Source organism: Diadema antillarum, unplaced genomic scaffold (assembly GCF_040938485.1).
Source record: "Diadema antillarum isolate AM-2024a unplaced genomic scaffold, OU_Dant_1.0 scf00000005, whole genome shotgun sequence".
NCBI classification, from domain to species: Eukaryota; Metazoa; Echinodermata; class Echinoidea; order Diadematoida; family Diadematidae; genus Diadema; species Diadema antillarum.
Genome location: NW_027270894.1, coordinates 882,447 through 910,027, shown reverse-complemented (window position 1 = coordinate 910,027; position 27,581 = coordinate 882,447). Strand labels below are relative to the sequence as shown.

The 27,581-nt window shown below is 36.1% G+C and overlaps 1 protein-coding gene across 1 annotated transcript; it reads right to left on the bottom strand.

Annotated features, from left to right (window-relative positions):
* Positions 1-362: 362 nt before the first annotated feature.
* On the bottom strand, positions 363-26,409 carry LOC139714188 (uncharacterized). The gene is made up of 10 exons (XM_071625937.1): positions 26,349-26,409; positions 25,952-25,990; positions 23,874-23,906; positions 23,240-23,269; positions 20,682-20,711; positions 19,490-19,843; positions 13,141-13,155; positions 7,469-7,651; positions 4,653-4,874; positions 363-2,624 (listed from the first exon to the last, which is right to left on the bottom strand). The coding sequence occupies exons 2-10, from the start codon at positions 25,965-25,967 to the stop codon at positions 2,548-2,550; spliced, it is 960 nt and encodes a 319-aa protein (XP_071482038.1). The 5' UTR covers positions 25,968-25,990; positions 26,349-26,409; the 3' UTR covers positions 363-2,547.
* Positions 26,410-27,581: the final 1,172 nt, after the last annotated feature.

Here is a 27,581-nt window from a genome sequence, read left to right as displayed (position 1 = left end):
ACCTGGGCCCTGTTGCATAAAAAAGATGCAGTCAAACATAAGTCCGAAAATCAGAGGCAAGTCAGGTATCAGCCAATCAGAATTGAGAATTCAAAGATTTATGTCTGATTTTCTGGCTTATGACTATTTTCTGACTTATTTCTGACTCTGACTATTTTCTGACTTATGTCTGATCTCAAGTTTTATGCAACAGTGACCACTTATGGAGTAATTACACAAAGCGGATATGCCGGTGTACTCTAACCTACTGAATATTCACAATATACAACATAGTAGCGTGAAAGAAGGAACACAAACTCACTCCCAAACATACAGCCGGAAAGAGAGAGAGAGATCTCTCAAAGAGTAGAAAAAAAAGCTTACGTAAGAAAACATTAATTTTCAACACTATGTATCGGTACTTATTCTCGTTAGAGTTTGCCTTTGATATGCACATTATTTACAATGCAGATGATTAAGCATGATATTGGACCACCGACTCGATAATTGACAAAATATTGCAGCTAAAACATTGAGGTGTGAATTGTCTTTAATTTGCTTCCCTATACAAATAAAATTTTAAAGATTCCAATTGCTCATCTATAATCAAAAAAAAAAAAAAAAATGTCGTAAAAATGGAACCACGGGACTCGGAACCTGTCATCTACTGCTTTTTTTCCCCGACATGTTTGTTAAATTATAGATCAGCTGCGATCTTACAAATTTCATTCGTAGAGGGAGACAACTGAAGAAAATTCACACCTCAACCTTCACCCCTCTATATTCTCTTGCTTTCATCTAAAATATTGTTTGTGACATAATAATTAGTTGAAAAAAGAGACAATCCTCAAAGTTACTACACACACTGCGGATTCTAAACCTGCTTACACTATTAAAAAAAAAAATTACCATAGGTATAGATCACCTTTCTTCATGAAGGAAATAGAGTTACATTCTTATATAGTATTCTAACAGCAAAGCCTAGTATTTCAGATCTAAAAAACGGCAAACGAATCAAGGAAAAGCAAATCATCATCTAAATTTAAAAGTGATTTTTTTTTTCAATCTTCGTTAGAGAAGAAGAGACAACTTCCAAGAAGCAGTTGGAAATAAATAATATCGGACGGACTGGATGAAAAAAAGGAAGGTAAATGAAAATACGAAGCAAGAAGAATAAAATCCTCCCGTCGGACAATAAGACCAAAAAAGATACATTTTCCACAATACAGATAGGGCAATTTCACTCTTTCGCAGAAGGAATTACCTTAAAGCTATTAGAAAGCAAATGATTTAATTCAAACTGCCGTATTTCACCGATGATGAATTTCTTTCTTTTCATGTATTTTAAAGAGACCAGACAAGATATCATACACACTAAAACGAAATCTCTCAATATTCCATCTCGCATGACCCATAATGATTTGATAATTCATATTGGCTAAACATTGCTCTTGCTCGTCATTCATTCATACATCTTTGATGAAAACGACCAATGATCGAGACCCAACCACATATACTAAAATATCAAGTACTAGTGATATCACTGTTCATAGTGTAATATTGACATAGACGTCAGAATTCTCAGTATAAGAGTTATATAACTCTTCCTAAGAATTACGGCGTCTTGTTGATATATTCTTCACTCAACTTGTTTCAATGTACTCAAAAAGTGATTCTAGAGTACTATAGAGTAGGTTTCTGTCAGCTTTGTTGAAGGATGATTAACCTAAAAAAGTTAGAACTAGTGAAATGACATTGTGTGTCGTATATGCAAATTAAGATAGGCACCAACAAAGTCACGTGATGCAGTATCTCGGTATGCCCACGTGACATTACATAATTTGTCACAGCGACATCCAAAAAATATCAGTCTTTACATACACATCCTATATTCGCTTTAATTTTTACTGGACAGCTGCTTCGTATTCCTTCTCTCTCTTTAGTTGTTGATGTTGAAAACATCCTTTTTCGGGGAAAATCATCCTTCAAAGCATCATTCGAAACACTCCCCGCCAAAATGGATACATTTTACGAGCTGCAACATTGAGATTAACTACGTATCCTCTCGGTAATCAACACACACTCAAACTGCACAAGCGATTGTCTGGATCTTGTCTAGTTGTGACCGTCAGTCTAGAAACAAGTGTAGTGCTATATGGTTCCAGTCTTAAGATGTTTATCGTCATAATATGTTTCGCAAAAGTCGGGTGAATTTGCGAATCAACCAAAACAGAAAATTACAAAAATAAACAAATATGGCCCAAACATTGCTAAAATACGATTAAAGTGAAAATTTTCAGTAGTTTGGAACACATCATTTCTTGGAAATTCCTTCATCGCCTTCATAAGCACATTTCGTTTTTGATTTCTGCTGTATATGTTTACCCCATTATCATAATGTAAAGAAACAGATTTCAAAGTCTGATGATTTGACAATTTCTCCAAAAACGCCCTTCGTATTTCTATTCATTATCATATTTTCATACGATTTCATCCCCCCCCCCCCCATTACCTTTCTTATTCCGACCAAGTGCATTTTTGTTTAAGTACAGGTGAGGAAACACGTCATCAATAAACAGACCATCGCGAGATGAAAAGTGCGAGCGCCACCAAGAGGCAGGAGACAGACAGGGCGGAGGCAGCAGCTGTTCAAAGAGAGAGGCCATGATAATAAAGGAATAAAGATATTAGCATCGATTTTTAGAGTCATTTGACATACAGCAAACGAGACAATACCAATATATGAAGACAACACGAGCCAACTCAAACAGTCTCATGTAAGGTCCAATCTCCTCTATTGGCATGTTCCCATATAGAATATGATAGCTTCTCATTGTGCTATTATACAATCGTTTCAGGAATGAATTCGCCTTGTACCAGGATGTGATAATTACTATAGGAAATGCCATCCTCATAACATCTGACGAACCCCCATTTACAATCAGTATATGCCTAACCCTAAATTCAGCATGTACATTTATTTTGAATAGTATTGGAATAGGCTGCTGTTATCCTCCAACCGTAAAAGTGTTATGATACTACAAACTTGTTGCAGTATATCATTTCATTTAATTTCATTTGCTTTACTTTTCATTTCCAACAAAATCATTAATAGCCACAAAACGCAGTATAAGTATATGAATGCGATATATTTCAAATATTTACATCTGTAAGTGATTGTTTGATAAATCTAATAAAATTGAAACTAATTCGAATGGAATCAAGTTAGCTTGTATCATAAAGAGGAAGTTGGAAATGGAGGGAACCGAAAAAAAAAAAAGCTTAGCTTGTACACAATTGCAGTCCTGTCAGAAAAAAAAAAACACTGTAAGCAAACACAATTCTATGGCAAGATATTACAAATTGGCTGGAAACATGCAGAAAATAATTATAGAGAAAGCAGTTGATTGGGTGCGCTATAATGATAATGATGACAGTAACACGGACTAGCTCTTACATGATGGGCGCGTTACAATCCGTAATTTAAAGGGAATTCCAGACGATTTTCATAATTTCACATCATGTAGTACATATATCAACAGCTCCATGTATAGATTTGTGGAATTTGTGGCCCTTGAGCAGAGCAATCTATACTCTGAAAAACCCAAAACAAATTACACTGAATAAAGACGATGACATACCGCCTCACATATTTCAGAAATGTAGCAATGTAATTCTATTACAATACCAGTTGCTAAACAAGTTAACCTGTGTAGAACTTATGCATGCCTTCTCCTTTGTTCTGCTTCCTTGAGCCCAAACTCATGCATTCTTGTTGTGAGGCTGCCATGTCATCATCCTTGTTCATTGTGATTTGCTATAAACTTTGAAAACATTCCTTTTCGTCATCCCAATCACTACAATTTCTGAAACTCTGCACCCAGTGTAACCAATTTATTGTTGTTCATATGTAAAAGTCTGAAAATGATCCGGAGGTCTCCTTTAAGAACATGACGAATTGTCCTTCAGGTGTCAAATTTGTTTGCTTCTTTGCTTTTGAAATCATTGTGTCGTGTCGATCAGAAGTATTTAGATTACGTAGTGATGTAAACAAAATAACATTAATAACAACCACGTTTGTATACTATGAAAAGTAAAATAGTTATTGATTATACAAATGCATCCTTTATTGTGATTAACTTCCCACAAATTTTTCATCTCAATCCAAAGGCATCATGAAATAGCGCCGATAAAAAAAAATGCGGTCTAAAAAGAAATCAACTTCAAAATAAAATATTAACTTGAAACTATAAAACAATAACAACAGAAATGTTACATACAACAGAAAACTTAAAACTGAAAAAAAAATGATACGAATTATTCAGATTATAATTGCAACAGTATTAAAAAAAATAATGACAGCAACTGAAAACAGGAATAATGTGATGATGGTGACAATAATAATGATCAATACAACTGTGATAATGATGAAAACAGTAATGATTATGAAATAAAAAAAAAAATGACAATAATGATAACAACGACAATCATGACGATAACACAGAACAACACTAAAAAGTTAAGAGAAGAAGAGAAGAGAAATTATCACAACAATGATTGTAATAAAAAATGAATTCCGGAGGATAAAATAACAACAAACAAACAAACAAACAAATAGATAAACAAACAAAAACCACGAAAACGTGAAGATGGCGATAACGAAGTTGACTCACATTCGCATGTAATGGTGTCACACTGAGTGTCCGTGCTGCCTTCGGACGACAACATCCACTCTGCGTCGTCGTGTGGCTCGACCCGGACGCAAACCTTGGTGAATTCGTTGCAAGTGACGTCTTCCAGGTTAAGGGTCACGTTCAGCATCGCGAAGTTGAACGATTCTCCTGTACCGAGTCCCTCCGATACATAGGACTCGGGCACTTCTGCTTCGATGGGAGCTATATCACGTGACAGGAAAAAAAGAGTACACACATACACAATAAAAAAGAAGCGATAGAATAGTAGTGCTAGTGTGAAATTATTGGATGTCTCCTAAAGATTACTTTAGACAAAAAATAACTTTAGTGTTAATGTAACTATTGTAGGAATTGCCAATGATGTCCTATGTAATATAAGGTTTTGGGGACAGGCAAATTATCGTCATGATAATTATATATACATTACACGTGAAATACGGTAATAAATATATACAGTATTTCAATATGTTCAATTGTAATTTTTCCTAATTTCTGATACCTTCTGCTTAACTTCATCCTTAGTTCATTTGCAATGTAAACGGTGAAGTAACAAAAACACAGCCTGTAACGAATTCCCTGTAAAATTGTGCTTTTGCATAATCAACCGTCATTAATTTCGCTTTGTTGAAAATAGATGTCCTAGAGGTTTAAACTCCCTTTGCGACATGACTACATTTCTGTCACATAGAGAATTCATTACTCATGTCGTTATCATAATGGCTGATCATAATATACTACCCATCATTCATTATGAAATATAAATCAATACCCCGTTTAGATAAGAGGGGAGCTTTACCTCTTTTGGCAAGCCGTATTATGGCAAGCCTTATTATGTTAATGGCCCTAAATACATTGATGTTTGCTAGATACCTTTGGTCAATTTGTCTCCATTGTTTCAACCTGACAAACGCGTTGCATTATGGATGACAGTCTAAAGTCTGCTCAATTATCCCCTCATCGATGCTAGTGTGGCTCCATTTCAAAATAAGTCAAAGTTTAAAGGGGCACATGAAACATATTCCCTATTTTTTTTTCTTGCTCGTGAACAGACTAAATTGAACTTCACGAGTGATATTGGCAAACCAAACTGATATCAGAGGTTTTCTCTGACCAACACTAGTCTCCGAGCATGACTCTCTTATCTTGTCCTGAAGTAATAAAGCACATTTAATGTTGACAAAGTATACTGTCTCGGGTCCACAGGATTTGCCGCATTTGTTCGCACGTTTGCGTCTGTCGGTGTACTTGAATGTGTGCATTTGCGTGCGTGTGCGTTTGTCAACACGCAAAGATTGTTGAACTTCAACGTGAACCCCTCTACAGCTGCCAGTTTTAAGCGTATCCTTGTTTAAACACACGTCTGTTTGAGCTAAATTAAAGACAGTGCTAGCTAGAATTCGATTGATATAAATTGACATTTTAATTTATTTCAATATCTAATAAGTTGCAATGCGCAGAACTCTTTGTCTCATTATAAGATATTGAAAAGTGGATAAACGCTTTTTTTGCACAGAAGTCAAACGGTATCAGCTGAGATTAAATTTTTAAAGGCAATTGAAAGAATAACCTATCAAGGGAAGTCTGTGTTTGATCCTTGAAAAGCATGCAGAAAAAAAAACAACAACCTAGGTTTGCATTCGTAAATCATCTACACATCAATTATAATGATTGATGCATAAACCTCGAATAAGTGTTATGTTATGATCTCCCTATGACTGCGACAGATTTCTAATTTGCATGTGACATGATGATTGATGCGGCGCCCAGCGATTTGTTTAACCAATTATTTGTATAATACTTCTCTTTTTCCGGTAACCGAAGCCTCTTTGAAGGCATTTCTTCACCTGATTTAAATGACACTGTACATAGAACAATGCAGGTGTCGTGTTGCGGTATAGCTGGCGTATTTCCTCGCATCATAAACACAGATGAAAACATAGCACACTGCCACGATAATCTATCACATCTATAAAAGAGAGACGGCAAAACTTTCCCGCCTGCCGTCATGACGCCTAACTCTCTGCGTGCCACATTCATCCCGTATTCATAAGTTTGTGTGCGAAATTTGTGCACAGTTGACTTATTGGCACATAATGGGTTAAAAGTATATACAGATCGAGCTTCTGCGAGAAATATCCCCCTAGAGCTAAGAATCTGTAACCTCTACCAGTTTTCCTTCTTATTTTATCAGTCACAATGGTAATTACCGTTTTTGATTAGTGCAATGGGGGCCTGTTTCATGAATATTGATCATAAGAGTGATTTTACCACTATAGGATTCAAAATGTTACGCTTGGTCTACTATTAAATCTGTGTTTTAAATCAATTGTTATTGAATGGGCCCGTTTTTCTCTATCCGTCTCGGATCATCAAAATAACTTCATAATGCTAGTAAGAACACGTCGAAAAGAATAAAATTTCTGGCCGTGATGATCATCTTAAGTTTTATTTGGGCTCTTCTTAAGGACCCCGTCATTATCAACCCGCCATTGAAACTAAAGATATATTCTTTAATAACACCAAGTTTTCACTACGCATTCCAGACTATTTTTACGATGCAGAGAGCTACTTGACGCACCGATTATAATACATGGGGGTGCCATTTTATTTTTTATAGGTTGCGTCCTCGTTTAATCTAAAGCTGCTTTCCAACAGGGACGTTCTCCTCGGGGAGAGAGGAGAACGTCCCACGCAATCGTCGTCTCAAACGTCCGCGTCGCAAATCTAAACCTCCTTAATGTCAAGTATGACATGACTTTCCAGTCGTTTTAAAACCGACCTTTCGTCATACTTACTGGCCAGCTCTGTGACGTCATCGTCGGCTGCGAAGACGAGAAACTTCCAGTTGCTCTCCCCATCGACGATGGTTCCGTTCACTACCGATACTGTCACCGATGACGTCACAAGAGCCCCGCCTCCGACCGTTATTTTCTTGTCGTCAGGGTACGTCACAGTTGAGCCAGTTACTTCTAAGGTAACTGTATATTTGCGAAGAGAGAAATACTGAGTATATAGGTTAGGTTTTCCCATCCATTTTCGCACTTTTGTCATTCAATTTCAAAGAATTGTTATTCAATTTCGTCCCGAGAAGAACGTGGAACGCAAATCCTAACTCCAATTTCGTCAATTGTCACTGTAATTCGTTTTTCGTCAAACATTTTCGAAGACATAGCATTCAAAATCGTCAATTGTCATTCAAATTCATCCCTCCCATTGACGGATCGCAGAATGTGAAGATCAAATTCGTTTTTGCTAACACAATTTAATGAATTTTTCATTCCAATTAGCCAGATGGTGTCGTATGCGAAACGGTACGTCTGTTTGTATAGGTTTTCCCATCCATTTTCGCACTTTTGTCATTCAGTTTCAAAGATTCATTATTCAATTTCGTCCCCGAGAAGTACGTGGAACGCAAATCCTAACTTCAATTTCGTCAATTGTCATTATTGTCATACGCATCGGGCTGATGTGAAAACGCCTAATGTAATTCGTTTTTCGTCAAACGTTTTCGAAGACATAGCATTCAAAATCGTCAATTGTCATTCAAATGCACCCCTCCCGCGGACGGATCGCCGAATGTGAAGATCAAATTCGTTTTTGTTCACACAATTTCATGAATTTTTCATTCAAATTAGCCAGATGTTGTCGTATGCGAGACGGTACGTCTGTTTGTATCAGGACACTTGTGTGTATGTTAACCCTAAATGTAAAATGTGAACGGTTACAGAAAAAAATACATGAATGACTGGGAAATCACACCGGATAGAGATATGAGACGAATATGACTGAAAATTTAACGAAAATGATTGACAAAAGACGAAATCGATCCTGCTGTTTTGAGTGCTGCGAGTGAGACTGACGAATTTGAACTGTAAATGACGAAAATGTATGCTAAATGACTAAATTGAATGGACTTTATTTGAAAATGAACGACGAAAGATGAATTTAAAAGTAAGATTGGCCTATTCCCGACATCCCTCGACGAAATTGAAGTAAAAATTTGTCAAATTGAATGAAAAAAGTTTGAAAATGAATGGTAAAACTTATATATTATTAATTTTAATGATTATAATCATGATTACAATAATTTTTATGATTTTATCATTATAAAAATAAAACTGTTAATAATTGTTTTTATTACTGTCAATCAATTGCAAAGAGAAACATTGTGTAATAAAGTGAGATTCATATGCATATTTTTTACATTCATACGAATATATTATGTATACAGTATTCATACATATTATATATAATTTTCTTCTTCATCAGTGTTGTTTAAGTAAAGAACATTATGTGAGACTTGTTACGTAGATTAATTTTTGCTCGATGTGACATTATATATTCTTCTTGTCGTGCACTAAATTTAGCTGCATTAGTGAACGGGTGATAGGGAATTTTAAATGCTTTTGACTATAATTAATGAAACACGCGATGTATGGCATATATCCTTTCCTAGATTAAGTGCAATTCTGTTTTATTGGAGCGGAAGGCCGAGGCAAAACGCCATCGGCCTTTGGGCTGATACTCATGCATTTTATGTGCACATAATGTAGTACCTACATGTTTTAGTGCATTCAGAATCATGCATTATTGATATCATGCCCAAATACACGTGCAGACATGCATACGACTAGAGTATGTATATATATATATATATATATATATATATATATATATATATATATATATTGACATCAAATCTTGCACATTAATAGACGTGGCTGGTGTTGGGTAGCACCCCTTTAATCATCGAGCTTTCGGGCGAAAAGCCCTTCTTCAGGATCTATACAGTCAATGACAACAACGTATAAATAAAATCAACCTAGGTATAAAATCATACTAAACTCAACTAGCCTCATATACTATACATTTCAAAATATACTCAACACAAAACATACCTCAATTCAGCGCATTTTATAACAAAAAACAAATCAACATACTATTACTAAATACAATCGCAAAAACAAAACTTACTGTGTTGGTGCTGAGTGTGGTCTTGTAGTGTTGTCTGTGTGAAGATTGTGGTCGGGTGTATCTTATATGTATTTGTGTATATGGGGGGGGGGGGCGTTCCTGTACTAAGGCTCGTTCTCAATAATCAATCAAAAACTACCAATACTCAAAAATTTTCACCATCCAACAATACAGAAAAACTCCCAAATTACCATTACAATTTCTACATATTAATACACCTCTTGTAATACATACAAACATACATATCCGCATACATAATATAATTTATACACATGAATCTATTTATCCAAATACTTACATACTTACAACCACGTTACTTTAACTACAGTTCAACTTTCCCAATTGAGGTATGTTTTGTGTTGAGTATATTTTGAAATGTATAGTATATGAGGCTAGTTGAGTTTAGTATGATTTTATACCTAGGTTGATTTTATTTATACGTTGTTGTCATTGACTGTATAGATCCTGAAGAAGGGCTTTTCGCCCGAAAGCTCGATGATTAAAGGGGTGCTACCCAACACCAGCCACGTCTATTAATGTGCAAGATTTGATGTCAATAGATTTACTGTTCTTGCACCGCCCGCCATGTTGTGGTTAAGTCTTTTGATGCCAGTATATATATATATATATATATATATATATATATATATATATATATATATATGTATGTGTGTGTGTGTGTGTGTGTGTGTGCTTGTGCGTATTAATGTATTCACACATAGAGACACACAAATACACGCACATGATACAAACAGAATGGACACGTCCCATCTGAGTATATGTCAAGTTTGGGAGCGTTACAAGAAAGTTGCAATCAATGATTGCAAATCCCCCAAATCAATTGCAAATCTTGCAATTGATTGCAACTCGACTTTCTTGCAACACCCACTCAGCCCTTAGCCCTTAGACACCACCTTCGTTTGATTTATTTATTTTTGGTGGGGGAGGAGGGGGACCGACTGCCATCTTCCATAAGAAATATCAGATTTTCTCTGCAGGGTTAGTAAGACATAGGCCCTAACACGCATATATGCACCCATACCCATACCTACATTATACATACATACATATATACATACATACATACATACATACAAACACATATAGCATACACACACACACCCACACCCACACCCACACACACACCACACACACACACATAGCATGCACACATAAACACACCCACAAGTGTGTGCACACACATTCACACACAAACACAAAGTACACAATGCCACATCAACGACGCCATCCTCCAAAATAGCCCGAGACCGAACCAGCTGTTTCCATTATTGATTGTTAAAGCTTGTTCTGCTGGGTATGAGGGTTGGCATATTAATCACACGTGACAGGTGAGAAAACATCAGACCTTCCATCATAATCTTCAATTTCTAAAGTTGTGAGGGACTAACATTTAATGGCAGTGAAGCTGTTTAAACGGCCATTGCTTTCCTTTAAACATCGCATCAAAAAGCGTCGTAGAAAACTAAACATTCTAGTATTTTTTGATACTATGCTGTCATTATTATCTTGCAGGAAACCTAGGGGTAAAAATATTTTCTTATATATTTGGAGAAATTGTTGATTTTTGCTCTACAAGGGACCCATATGCATACGAAATGTGTGACATGACGCTGTGATAACACGATTTCAGTTGGGTAACGATGAAAATGCGAAATATTAGCCAAAAGGTACACCGACAGCATTGCAATCTCAGAGTCTGATTGTGGTTGCTGGTTTATAATGTTTCATAATCTATTATGAATTGAGCCATAGCTGTAGTCATCGATCTTCCGTGCGAGAGTTCCTCTGTGGTTCGTTTGAATAATAAAATGATTCCAGTTGAAGGGAAATCAATTTATAATGAAAATGTGCTGTTGACAAAAAAAACAAAAATGTCTGGACTGGAGCATATAAGACTTGATATGAAAGGGGATTTAAAACCGGTGGCTTATTTTCATGTTAGAAATATGAACTATTGATAACACTTGAGTATTGAAAATGAAATGTGAAGCATGCACTGTCCCTATGGGCGGAAAAGGAAGATAGAGCGTTCAGAGTCAGATAAAGATATAAGTGATGATGAAGTGATTTTTATGGAAAATAGGAGGAAGACCTCTTTACATAAGACTACTTCCAAAGGCGTCTACTTTACATTAGTGAAGAAAATAAGTGTTCATTTACCAGCGAAAGCAAAAGTGAAAAAGCTATATTTTCGTGAGCTTTCCTGAAAAAAAATATCTTCAGTATAAGACATGAAAGAAGCACTTTGAGTTCCACTTTGAGAGATTTTCAATTCAGATTACTGCTTATAAAGCTTATAAATAATAATTTACCTTATGTCATAAAGAGGTAGAGACCAGCAACATATATTTTATACGCTTGAATTTGTTAGGGACGTACAGGAAAGGTGCGGTACTTTTTTATTATGTTAATTTACAAAATTTAAGCCAGGAAGATATTCAAGTTGGAATTGATTTAATCAGATTAAGGAAAGTTTCGATTAGCTTATCATTGTATTAATACTGGTGAAAATTCTTCTTCTTGTTTCTACCTTACATTCGATTAGAGGCCATAGATCAAGACAGGTCCGATGAAAAAAAAAACCACATTGGAATAATTCGTTGCTGCTTCACTAACAAAAAAAAAGGAGAATTGAACAGCGATTTCTTTAAAAAAAATGTTTTTCTAGTGTGTTGCGGTGAGTGATGTGACTGCTGGGTATGTAGAAATATGTGCATGAAAAAATATGCGTCTGTAAATGTGGAATATAATGTCTGGGCAGGTTTCGAAAGCTTATATGAGATTATTGTGTTTTACTTAGTATGTATGAATGATTTGTAACGCAAAGTAAACCATATTATGTATTTTCAGAGGCCGTCATAAAAATCAAGCTTCTGCTGATGACGGTGTCCTTCATAAGTTCCTAATAATTTGATTGAATAACTAACCATCCATTTGTCATGTTTATAACCACAATTTACGTATAATTAATATGTTTTATGATTGACATGTATGCATGATAATACATACATTGTCCAATATAACTATGATTAATTTTGTAAACTTGTTTGTCACATTATATTTACTTTGTCAAAATGCAGAAACAGAATGAAATAAATTCAAAAATTACTTTTGAATAATTATACGGTGTTGTATTATGTGTTTTGATGAAAAGTACCAAGAGGGAAATGATATTTTATTGGCAGTTTGAAAAGCTATAGTAAAGTGTCCCTACTACTCACCCGTGCTGAAAAGTATAAGCTTGTGACATTTCTCTTTGGAAAACTTAAGTATCTGACTAAGTAGTTTACGTGAGTGAGTGTGTGTGTGTGTGTGGGGGGGGGGGGTAGGGAAAATGTAAGGCAAGTTCATAATGTGGGAGTGGAAGGTGGGATGAATATGTTTCTAATTTTTGAAATTTGATTGCAAATATGCAGAATGAATATGTGTTAACATGCATGCAGATTCCGAACATTAAAACAAAGGTACTTACCCTCATCCAAAACAACTATTATGTTTATTGGAAATAGAAAAAATAAACAAACAAAAAGGTATGAAGATACTCATTACCAAGCGCTAACATCACTGTACAGTTTATCATATATTTTTATGTCCTCCTTTTTCTTTCGTGTTCTCTCTCTCTCTCTCTCTCTCTCTCTCTCTATATATATATATATATATACATATGTGTGTGTGAATATATATACATATATATATATATATATATATATATATATATGTATGATTTGTAGGAAAACAAGACTAGTTACAAAGGGATCGCTGCGAGTTATTTCATCGCAGTATATGCCTTACTTCAAAAGATTCAAAGGGATGATATAATTTTAGTTGAGCTGGAGCTTCAGGTTTCTAACTTTTTTGTGAGATAGTGAGAAATTTCTTTAGAAATATGAAAGAGGAAATAATTCTAGGAGGATTTCAAAGTTTATTCAATGAAAATCGGTTTTGAAATTGCTTAGATATCCCAAAACCAAGAGGTCCTAAAGAAAGGTGGGACCCACCTTTTATTAGGACCACTTTGTGTTAGTTTGTTTTCGTACATCTCAGGCATTTCGAAACAAATTTCCATCGATTAAACTTTGAAACCCCCTTAGCTCTTAGTATGCTTAGCTCTTAGCCCCTTAGTATGCTCTTTGATATTTCAAATGTGGTTTCTATTTATCTCCCAAAAAGTAAAAATCTGAATCCCCATTTCTCAACCAAAATTATACCATTCCTTTAAAGATCCTATATGAAGGGAATAAATGTTCGTAAAATTCGTTTGTAGATGAAATATATGTTGGTAATTGACCAATTATGCAAAAAGTTTGGCTCAAATCCCCGCAAGCATCTAGATATCCGCTATTTGCAAGTCCCAAACATCCCCCTCCCTCCCCCTCGAAAACCAGCCACAGTACGGGACTCCAAAAGTTGTGACGTCACGCCAGGGTAGTTAGAGCCACGGGCCCCGGATGCTCTGTAGAAAAGCATTTGGCATCGGGAAAGAATTTCTGTCAATTTTTTTTCAAAGTCTGAAATCTCTGCTATTTATACTTTTGACACCAACTCTTTACTGTTTGTCTACACTTAATAGTATTATCATGAACTGCTTCTTCTCAAACAATTATTTTGTATTACTATGATCTGCAACAAGCCCAAATTTCACACAATTATCACAATTTTCTCCTCATAGTTTTGGTGCGAAAGTAGATCCGGTCGGCCGTCGGTCGGTATGACGTATCACCTCGCAGCTCGTATCGTATGCATTGTACGTACGTACGTGCGGTTCACATTTGTATCATCGTAACTTTTTCATAGCGGTTCGTTTCGAAATTTCGCGTCGATCAATTTTGAGCTTTCACTCCTTCCGAAAATGGCCGAGAACAGTGAGTTATCAGAGTGATCTTTTTATGGACTTTGAGGAGTACGTTAGTGAAGAGGAATGAAGCGACAAAAGCAGAGAAGGGGACGAGAATATAGACGAGGACGATGGAAGTTGGGAAGATGTAAGCTGGGGAGAGGACGATGGAGAAGTGGGAGAGCAAGGTGCTGTCGACGTCAATCCAGCCGGGGAAGCAGCGGCAGGGCCACGGGTGCCGCAACCCTATTGTCATGAGCCGCTGCCTTTCGATGGAGATGGAATGGCAAACGACGGGGATGCTCCTCGTCTCGATTTTAGACATATTCATTAAGACATATTTCAAATTTCATGGCGAAATGATGTTTCTATCTTGAGAAATTTAACTTTGAAATCACAGCAATATCACCCCATTTTTTTACGAGCACGCATGAAAATGTGACCCAAATCATGTTTGCAAACAACGCCGAAAAGCAGCTTGCTGCATTCGCGTGTGGATCTCCAGCGATCAGATAATGAGCGTACAGCGGTTAGAAAATACGCGTAACAAGCGCAGAAGCCACTCCCCCTATGTGTTGTCATACCCTGTGTGCGCTGCGTGCGTACGTACGTGCTCGGTATTCAGTTTACATTCGATTCACATGTACCGTATTGAGCGCCCTACAACACGTACGAACCCCGCGTATGTATGCAGGCGCAGCTAGCTAGCAGCAGCTAGGCAGCCCCGCCGGTAAAATTCGGGGAGCCGAGCGGACGAGAGAGCATCGCGATTGCAAGCCAGGGCAGCCGGCATGGCGAGCATGGTTACGTTCGCACTTTGGCTAAGCGGACATGATTGTATTCACAACCGACTTCTCGGCTTTATAGTGCCAGTGACTCGAGCATCGCGAGTGCACTTTCGAAATATAAATGCCATATAAATGAACAACGATAAGATCATAACCAATCCACAAGTAAACTAATAATAGTAGACAGAAATTTAGTCTGGTTGTTTTGCAAGACGTACGTGATTTGTGAGCGTGACTGTATCCGATATGTACAGTACAGGGTGCGTGCTATGCTGTGATGCGTGTTGTAGGCCTATAGGAGCTATCGCAAGCGACACCAGCCCAGTTTCCTGCCTCGATATGCACATCATACACAACACATACACACACACACGTAGTGACACACACACACAGAGGTAGCTCTTTGCTGGCAGCATCTGGCGTCCGCACCGTACCGCGCGCTGGCACGTACAGAGTCGCATCACTCGCGGATTAATCTTTTACGCGGGACGTTATTTTTCCAACCAAAATAAAACTAAAAAAGTCCTCTCAAAATTCTAAATTTTCTGAATATTATGTGATGTATCAAAAAATCGTTCACTAGAACATTTTTTTCTAATAATTCTTAAACAAATTAGAACATAAAATCCATCATAAGAGAGCGATATGACGCAATTTTAAAGCTTTGACAGCACTGCATTTGCGTGGACATAAGAGGGAATACCCTTACGTGACATCATAATCTAGGGGTCTTGACTCAACGGGGAATAAGGCTTCGATATTTTGACGAAATTTGAACGCATATTCCTCAAAAACCAACCTTTTTAGGGGTTTGAAAGATGTGAGATAGGAAAGTATGGTTAATAAGCCTTTCAAAAACACAAACAGTCCAGTTTTTGGCGATCGGCTTCTTATGTGAACTTTAAGCTTTCATTTCTGTGACCGTTGTAATATGACTTGCCAACTTTGATAAAAACTAAAATTTTGTAATTTCTGGTTTTATCCTTTTTCATTGCTATCTTGATTTCTATCTTTTTGAACGAAGATAAAACTCTGTCACTTTCAAGTAAATTTTGTGCATCATTACAAATGCAATTCGCAGGTGCCAGAAAAAGGAAAGTACATAAGACATATCGCGGCGCTATCGTCTTTATGTTGATCTGATTACAGTGACTGCAATTGTTTGCATGAACTTTACCTGAGTTAAACACGTAGTATTTAATCTGATGTTTATGGGCGCTGGCAAACATGTTTCTCAGAGAAACCGAAGGCTGGCTAGCAAATATGTCTCTCGAGGAAACCAAGAGAAACGCGTTCGCTTCTCGTCGCCAGCGGATACGGACAACAAATCTTAAACCTCTCATCGAAAAATCAACATTGACATCATCTTATTATTTGACTGACCCCACCCCAGAAGTGGGTTATACTGATTGACAGTGACTTGAAAGAATTACACGTGTTGATTCCAAGTAAACTTAAGGAAGATCTCTCTCTCTCTCTCTCTCCCATATATATATATATATATATATATATATATATATATATATCCCTCTCTTTCTCCCTCTCATTCTCTTGTCCTTCCATCTACCTTTTTTATGTCACATTTTTCTACTCCGTCAAAGATAAACTATTTTTCAATACATAGACGATCAACAGACAGATGGATATATTCAGACAGATTGATCAATCTATTGACCAGTATGTCGCTGTTTATATATAAACAAGAAGAGAGATGGATGGATGAATGAATATACGAAGGGATAGATGGAAAAAGAGAGTAGGATGTTAATGAGATATGAGTCCTTGCTCCGCTTCCCTCTGCAATCGTCAATCGCTTTTGGTGGTGTATGTCATGTCCAACTGATATCCGAACCTCTACGTCAGCAAATACATAATTGAATAACTGTGCCTTCAAAACATCGACTGGCGGTGGCTGAGGGATGATCGTTCTAGAGAGGAGATAACTGAACATAGGGGCCCTGAGGTAAAAATCTTTTCTAGATTCAGGGGAAGAGGGCTGAGACTGGCGGTGTTGACATCGGATATAAACGTGACAATTTAATTCGTTGGGGATTTACGTTGTATGTGTGTGCGCATCAGAGAATGTCGCAAAAAGGTTTCTTATGATGATTTCTTCCTTTTTAAACAAAGTGTTAATGATTTTTCCCTTTTTGTATGGGGGGGGGGGGGGTGGTGAGATTAAAGTGGTCAATGCCTACAATCATGATATGGTTTCTTCTTATCCTAAGCTGAATTATTCAAAAAGTTTTAGACAATGCTTGACACCTCCTTTGAGGACCCTTTTTGTTTTATCAAAATGATACACACATGTCTAGACAGATAGAGTAGATTTCCATTGATCAATTATTATTGTACAATACTAAATGTACAGTATAGTATGAGCAGTTGTGAGAACAAAAACAGACAGGTCTGCATTACATTAAGTGTATCAGGTAAGGGTGGCCTTTGGTAATTTTGGCTTGTTGATAGGCAAACCTGATCACCGTAGTAACACAACACTCTATACCAATTCTTTCACGACAAGAGTGCCGAGTAATTCCTATGCAAAATGAACCTGTGATATCAGGCTCGCCTTTGGACTAAAATATAGATACGTGTTTTCTCAGCCAAAAGAAATACAGTTTGCTGGAAATATCCTTATCTGTGACCAAACTGTCCGAACCCTTATTTTCATGCAAAATTGTCTTCACAATGGAAAAAATGCTGATGTTTTTCCTCTCGCACCTCGAACTTCTTGTTCTCATTTCCTGTTTCATTTTTCTTCTTTCCCTTCATGTCGTCTCATCATTCCTTATCTCTTTCCTTTTTCATTTTCCCTACCAAATTATCACAATCATCTTATTATGAAATATCACACTTTTCCATAGCTTAAACTCCTCAGAAGTAAACCCTTAAATTGGCGAATCTAATGCCCGACACCATTTGGGCAAACGACAGCACAAAGAGGTAAACCGCGAACTCTTGAGCAAGTACGAGGTTAAAACGCCCCGATATGAAATAAGGTGTAGACAAATAAAAAACATTCGCGTTATTGACCGTTGCTACGGCAACAACAGATGTCGATGCGACAAGGATATTTATTCTTTCCCCTCTTACAAGCATTGAGTGACGTTTTAGACCAGTCGGCAAACTCCTTCAGACACATAACACAGAAGCACTCCACCATGAGAAAAGGGCGGAAATAACTCTTACGGTAACCAAGAGAGCATTCGAATCGACGAATAGAAAGATTGGTGGAGAAGACGGAGAGGAAGAAGAGGAAGGAGGAGGAGAAGGAAATCAGGAAAAAGAAAGAGAAAAAGATAGTATGAGCAGAAGGAATAAGAGAAAAACAATGCCGACAATAAATGAAAAAAATCTTTATTCCCTAGAGCCGATGGATTAACACAGAAGTAGGGCCTACATCCCAAACAGGTGTAACATTATACACAACCAGACTGTAGTAGCGTGGCTATAGCATTTATATGACTGAAATGGTAACGCTTAGTCAGAGGATCGTTCATTCAATCCAGTGCAGGATTAAATGAGACTTTAACAACATGAAAATTACAAGGATAAGGGTCCATCTCGCCATTCAAAGGGGGAAAAAATCCAGCAACAATGGGAGTGTATGATATTCCTGAAAATTCGCATTTCTATTACATGTGGCGTCTAGTGTGTTGACGTCAATCTACCGAACCTTCCAGATTCGGAGATACTGAACATGCTGAGTGTTTATCATCTGCTTAATTCACTTTATCTTGTAGAATTGATGTTACAAGAAGAATATACCGAAAAGGTAGGTGTTTAAATTTGTATGACCCTATTTTGTGTAGTAGATAAGACTATACTAAACAATATATATACATATATATATATATATATATATATATATATATATATATATATATTGAGCACGTTAGCTATGTGGAATTGGCGCATTATAAGTACCCTGTATTGTTGTTATTATTATCATTATTACTATTATTATTATCATTATTATATATATATATATATATATATATATATATATATATATAGATATATATATATATATATATATATATATATTTATATCGTTTTCATTTCCAAATGGATCTTTCAAATAACATCACACGACACTTGACGTTACTATTGTTTACTACCACTACTACTGCTGCTACCACTAAATTACTACTAAAACGGTTCTAGTTCCACTGCTACTACTACTCGCGACTTACCCTCTTCCGTTGTCATGACTACGGTTGGGATTTCCGTTCCCGGTGTTCCCGGTGTTTCTGTGGTTCCTGGCTCTTCCGTTGCTGCCGTTGCATCCGGGTCATTCGTTGCTCCCGGATCTTCTGTTGCTCCTGGTGTTTCTGTCGCTTCCGCTGCTTCTGTAGTTGCTCCCGGTGTTCCCGGTGTACCCGTTGTTCCCGTCTCTCCACCACTGGTGGTAGCAGCATCCGTGATCCCTGCTCCTGGAGTCCCGGTAGTTCCCGTACCAGTTTCATCCGTTCCTGTGGTACCGTCGGCGTCAGTAGTTGACGTGGCAGGGTCGTCAGTGTTTGAGTCTGTCGTTGGATTGACGGCACCTGTTCCATGTAAATGGTGTATAGAGGCAGTGACCAGTTTTATCATACAAATTAAACTTTTTCAGTAGTTGATGACATGAAATGAAACAGCATTAATATGATCTCTCAATATCATTGTTTTACATGATGAGTAAATCTGACATTACAGCATGTTGAAGTTTAGGAACACCTAATTGTGACATATTGTTTGGTTGACATGTATACGGTATAGAGAGATATTTTCAGTATTCCCGCAAAATGACCCGAGGTCCGAGCAGAGTTGTTCCGCCCTCTCTTTCGCCTCGTTGTAAAATAAAGTACGATCCTCACACGATCGTTTGTCAAAGTGTACTTTCTACTTATACACGTTAAAACTCATGTAGATCAACCATTGACCTACCACGTGCTACCTTCTCAATTTGATACTGGGTCAAATAGCAAGATAGGTAATTGGAGGTGAGGATTCTCTGTTTCATACATTTCCTTAAGCAGTTTGAAATTTGTTAACTACTATGATTATATTGGTCATGCAATATCAGATATTACTAGCTTATTATATCATATCATAATATCATATCATATCATAATTATATCATATCATATCATGTCATGTCATGTCATGTCATGTCATATCATATCATATCATATCATATCATATCATATCATATCATATCATATCATATCATATCATATCATATCACATCATATCATATCATATAATATCATATCATAATCATAATCGTATCATTAGAAAGCATATCATTTCATGCAATACGATACATTTTATCACAATGAAAAACAACGCGTGAAGGTAGACAACTAAAGAAAGTGGCAGGTGCGAGTAGGGAGTGATAAATACCTGGAGTAACTGTATTTGCAGGTGCAGTAGCTAGTAAGTGAGACACAAAAACAATCAATTAACGAAGCGAAAAACAGAAATGGTATAATCATCTTTTAATACCTTGCTGCTGTTTTTGCAAATAATCGCTGTTAAATCAAGAAAAAAAAAATACCGTCAACAAAAGACGCGAAACCAGCTTATGAATATAATAGACACAACATAAATGCACAAAACGCTGCCAACATTATGAGACAACTAATCTGATTAGAGAAATTAAAGCCTTCCAAACAAAAAACAATAATTGGGAATGCATCCTACTTAATAAATTCATTGTAAATAAGTTCGTTAGTAGTTATATCAACTGACTGCTTCGTCGGGGGTATCACATATTCTTTCGTGTGATATATCTTAAAGAGTTTAATAAAAGGGAGAATGTGGTAATTGGAGAGGAATTACATTAATATCACTTCCAAGAATTATATTTGGTGGAGTGATAAGTGACAAGGAATGGAGTGAATAACATGTTGAGGGATGAACAAGCTGGATTCAGAAGAGAGCGAAATATAAGTAAACAGAAAGTTACATTTCGTAACATGATGGAGGAAGCTGCAGAATGGCAGTTTACTTTACAGCATGTTACAATTTTGGACTTTGAGATGGCGTTTGACTAAGTGCATCAAGATGGAAAAGGGGCGCGACACCCACGAGTTATGCAGCCCACGAGTTTGACATTGGAAAAAAAAAAGGTCTATGAGTCATACAGCCCGAGCGCGTCACTTATACGCAGAAAGGCCCATCCCTCGACAGCAGCTACATAAGGCCCATGAGTCTGACCCTAGACAAACAAGGCTCACGAGTCCGAAACTAGGCCAAAAAGGCTCACGAGATCGACGCTGCGAACATAAGCCCATACAGTGATGTAATGTCGGACTCGTGAGCCTTCTTTGCCAAGTGTCGGACTCATGGGCCTTATGTAGCTGCTATCGAGGGATGGGCCTTTCTGCGTCTTGTTGACCTAGTGTCGGACGCATGGGTGGTCGTGGGCCTATTTTGCTTGATGTCGAGCTCATGGGCCTTGTTCATTAGTGTACAGCTGGTGGGCTGCATAACTCGTGGGCTGTACTATTACTCATGGGTTGTATAACCCGTGGCCCGTATGCCATGGTGAAGGACTCATGATTTGCACCTGTGGAATGTAATGGCCAGGTTTTGAATTCCATCAAAAATTATCCAAATGATACAGATTTTGTATGAAGACGGGGAATGAACTGTATTAGGAGAAGGAGAGGATTCTGTATGGCTCAAGGTAAAAATAGGAGTGACGCAAGGTGACGTCACCTCTGGTTTTATCTCTCCGATAGTAGTGAACAGGACTGTGGATACTACAAAGTTCAAAGTAAATAACACAGGGATCTGGTGGAAATTTGTTACAAAATAAGAAGATTTGGAATTTGCCGATGACATTGCATTTTTTCACCAAACATTCAACATATTATGCAGTTAAATGTATCGGAACTAAATGAGTTTGTAGGTAAAACTGGGCTCACATCGAGGTACATACCGAGAAAATAGAAATAGGCCTATGCTGAGAGGAAAAAATGAATCCAACAGTAGACAGGCAGAATAGATACCAGTAGTCGATAATTATACGAAGACGATCACTTTACTTACTATGAAGCGCCAAAGTAAGCAAACAAGGCAGAGGAGATGATCTTTTACAAACAGCAGAATTCAAATGATAATAATGATAATAATAATGATAATGATAATAATAATAATAATAATATTGATAACAACAATAATTGTTATTGTAATAATAACATTAATGATAATAATAATTATAATCATAGTAATGAAGATGGTAATTAATAATATTAATAATAATAATGATAATAATAATGATAATAATAATAATATAATAATAATGATAGCAAAAGGGGAAATTATAATGCCCTTTACTACTCAGTGTGAGTGCTCAAAGTCATGAAAAAAATTTAAGATCAATTATGTTTGTCATCAAACTCAAGAAACTGGATTTCCTTGAGATTCGCTCTAAAAACCAAGATAAGACTATTGAAATCACTCGGGCCTACCAGTCTTGCCATATGGATGAGAGAGATGGAGAATTTAATGAAACTGATAGCAAAAAGCTGGACATATTTGAATTTATATGTTTGTTATATATGTTATATGACATATCCAATGATGACACACTTTAGAAAACCTACATGTCGAGGATCAGTGATAAAGTCAAAAGCAGGAGATAGAAATGGATGACTGACGGACACTGCATGACAGCCCTCACATGGGTACCAGAAGGTAGAAGAAAAGTATAGGGCGCCCTATAGGACAACATGGAGACGAATGATAGAGAAGGAAAAGTAATGAAGTCAATGGGATGGACATTATGGAACGCAGCCAAGTCATTTTTTTGTTGTTGTTGTAAAGACAGGATACACTGAAGAGATAACTTTGTAGCCTTATCATGGGCCACATCATGTCCAGAGAGGATCGATAGATATATATGAAATAATTATGTATGTGAATATATGAAATACAAAGAGTGGTAGGTATACCTCCTGCACCTGTGGTCATAAGTTCTGTGACTATAAGTAGTAATAAAAGCACAAACATGCACATACAAAAAAAAATGTATCAATAAAAGAAACGAAAATTGACGACCGTTGAATTATTTTCTGTAATAGCCTTTCTTCCCTAATGCTCTTTGACGAGCTGGAGCTAAGACTTCGTTCTGCTACTGTGAAGTATACTGCCTAGGGGAAAAATCACCCAACAACAATAAAGAATGCACAAAACAAATAAAAATGAACATTATAAAGTATAATAACATAAACAAAACAAAAGGAAACAAAACAAACATGCAAGAGTCTACGAGTATTTTGCACAGAATATCAACGATTTTCAAACCTTGCGCATATTTCAGGAAATACAAAACAAAACATGACACAAAGCCAACAAACCAGATCGACAACTACAAGACGAAAAAATGCATTTTTGTAAATTAGTACCCAAGATTGCATTCACGAGAAGAAACAAGAAAAACAAACGAAACATTAACACTTGCATTTTATTCCTTTTCATTGCGTTGCAATTTAAACGCATAGTATATGAGGGCAAGTGGAAAGATTTCATGGCAAAAATTTTAAAGAAACAGTTACTTTTAATTAAAAAAAAATTCATGAGATTTACCTGTCGAATCGTCTGTTGTACCTCCCATTGTGCCTATTGATAAAGATATAAACATGATAAATAAATGAATGGCAAAACTCACGCAAATAATTACGTAAAGGAGCATTTTCTGAAATGGACTGTATTTCTCGTGGCGTTTTTGACCACTTTTTACATGCATAAATTCTTGCTTCTGAGTTACCATTAAGTTCCATGTTGGTAAATGACAAAAGCCAAACAACCTGGAATCGTTCGACAGAGGATATTGATCAACGTACAAATATCAGTTTACGTAACTTACGATTATAAATGCACTCCTATATAAACGGAGCAAAACATTACGATACAAAACAAAAGCAAACAAAGAAAAGCAGAGAAGGGAACCAAGAAGAACGTAAAACAATATTTTGGATTTATAACTTAACCTTTCATACACCCAACAAAATGTGGAAGTCGAATCAAATTTATTATTCTCTGGGCTATGTAATTTGACAGCCTATCTGACAAGAATCATGGAGAAAAACCTGGCATTAATTTTGTACCTAATTCATTTCTCCCCCTCTTCTAATCATATATAAAAATGTCATTAATTTAAAGTTCATGCGAATCTTAAATTATTCTACGTTTTTGTTATATTCTTTGTGCAAAACGCTTATACAGTAGAATGCTGTCCATTATTAGGTACAATTTGTTTCGAAAGCTAACTATTAAAATCAGACTGCAGCTTAAGGTGGTGGTCTGCAGTGTTTGTCAACGCAAACCTTTTGTATCTTTTGACTCTTAAAAAAACAAAAACCGTTACAATTATACATGTGTCCTATATCAACATTGACTTATCTGTACTTTGCATTGTTCGTTAAAACTATACACTAGTGCTAAAAATTGCAATTATGAATACAAAATTCAGCTTATATTAAATTCGACTGTATGTTCAGATGCAATGAGAATGATGTTACATTAAGAATTGATTTGCAAAAAGGAAAGAGAATGATTCGTATCTATTGTGGTCGTATCAGGGGCATCTAGTAAGCAAAAGCAAAACGAAAATTAATCAACGGAGGATAAAATATTCTGATAAAAATGTTCAAATCAGTAAATCCTTTTCTTACAGACGATTTATTCACTTATGAGAAATACTATCGATCAATGTTGCTGTAAACCAAGCCTACCGCGAAACGCAGAAAACATTTAGAAGAGCTTAGTAGAAAATGTGGATGGCCTGCAATATAAGTCGGCCTGCAGAACTGAAACTAAAGACTAAAAACAACAACAATAAAATCACACTAAAACAAATGCGAACGAAAGACAAAAAGAATGATGCAACAACAAATGATTATTATTCTTAGTAATTTGAATACTTTTATGCAATGCAATGCAATGGATTTCTAATTTTCTTTTTTTTAAATTCATATTACACAAAATAAAAATTTGTCTTTGAATGTCAGTCGGGAAAAAAATTAATGGAGGAAGCTTTAATTCATTTATTATAGCATTCTCCAGAACAAAACTGCATTAAGATCGAATGTATGGAAAATAAAACCACAGATTCTAGTACCAGTTGTCACAGCAGTTGTGGCTGAATCGGGAGCTAGTGATCAAATATGAGATAGAGATGGATTAACTTGGCCCAAAAAAGGGGCGGGTGATTTATTTATAAAATACAATTTTCATTTTGATACTCTTCTTTTCCCTCGAGGGGTTTTAGTCATATATGATAAAATCATTGCAGGTTAAAGCTGTATGCTAATAAGAAAATATCTTTAAGACGCCAGCAAGTATTAATAAATGTTGATTATTCTAATCCATCGGCTAGCTAAATTTGTTAAAATGAAAGAAATTAAGGGAAGAAAATAAAACGAAAAACTAATAAAGAATTGAACAGTCAATAAATCTATTATTATTTTAACAATTATGTTTATAAAATACACACAAAGTTGAACTTGATTTATTATTGTCAATTTTACGTTATCGGTTTTTTTTCCATCGACAGTGTGGTCGATGTGGTTTGTTAGAATTCTTGGTATAGTGGTCTTTAAAATGAAGTTTTGTTTAAAGTTCTCGCTGGTTAAAAAAAAAGGAAAGAAAAGAAAAAGACTGACCAGTATTTGACGTCATTTGTGTTGTTGCGGCGCCGTCGGCTAGTCATCAAACATAGAAACAAATAGTCATCACAGGCAAACATATAAATAAAATAATTATACGCTGCAACACACATATATACGTATACGCATTGAAGCAACGGACGTGAATGGAAAACAGCAATACATAGCAGTATCAGAATAATCCTCTCGTACGATGGAGAAAAATAAGTATGGACCCTGAAAATCCTGGCAATTTCTCCTTTGTAAAAAGTGTGAACACAAATCAATACAAATTGCGCTGATTTCATGCGAAGAGATATACCGAGCACATCATTTCATAGAAGTTTGCAGAATAAAGTTACATTGAAATCTTTGTTTGGAAATACCAACTTATTCACAGTTTAGTCATACGTACTTGTCGCAGTGGCGGGAGTGCTGTCGGTAGCTAATGACAAAAAACACAAAAATGAAGACGAATCAGAGGGAAACACATACACAACAATATCATATGAAACACCAATGTAGATTGTAGAAGAACGCATATAATACTTTACGGAACAGAAATAGTTATCTTTTCTGACAAGTTTTTCTGTTTGTATTTTTTTTTTACTGAGAGAGAATTGGAATCATTAAATTAAAATCTGCGTGGTGAAACAAAAAAAAAAGAAAATGAAAAGAAGCTGAATTACACATATATAAAAATAAAATTACAAAAAAGGTAAAACAACCCTTCGCAGCTGGGGCAGATTTAGATGGAATTTATAGTTTTATATTCCATACTGATGAGTATGATGATGATAATGATGATGATAATAATAATGATAACAAGCGTGAACCTGTAGTGCACAATTACTGCAGAAAAGATATGTGCATTGTCGCAACTTAAGAATATCATCAGCGAGAAAAATGTTACGTAGAAGATTGCCGAAAGAAATTCGTTTTCAGAAATGTTTGAAATGGCTATTGAATGACTCTAGGCAATATCCATTCCGTCTGATGGCATGTCAAAGATTATTCCAAAGCGTTAAATTGTGCAGCAAACAACAATACTCGGGCAGTAAAGGCATGATTTACCATTTGTAGACGAAATAAAATCCCATCATTAGTGCTTCAAAACAGTTCTAAAAAGTGAGTTAGGGCTAGAAAAAAAAACAATATAAAAATTTGAATTAGTATAATCAATGTTAAGTATTGTTAAATATACAAGATGTGAACAATGGTTATAATAAAGATGTTTCCAAACTTAATCGTCTGCAGTTACGGTTTATTGAGAAAAGTAGTGATATCTCCTTATATTTCAGGTTTTATCGCAAAATTCTTATATGATTGGATGTTTTGTATTACAACTGACCTACACATGTGCATCAAATGTGATTTCTTGAACATTTTTTTTAATCACTGCTCCCAATGGTAAACAGGACCTTTAAGTATTTCACCTGTTTCAATTCAGCTGATTACGTCTTCATAATGGACACTACATTTGATTGGTTTTATTTTTAATGTTTGTGTGTGTGTGTGTGTGTGTGTTCAGAAAATTTGCCACAACTCCTCCCAAATTTATCATGACGTTTTAAAAGTTTTGATGCATTGAACAATTTGTACTCGAGTTTTTTATCACACAAGCAATAACCAGTTCCTATCATAAATA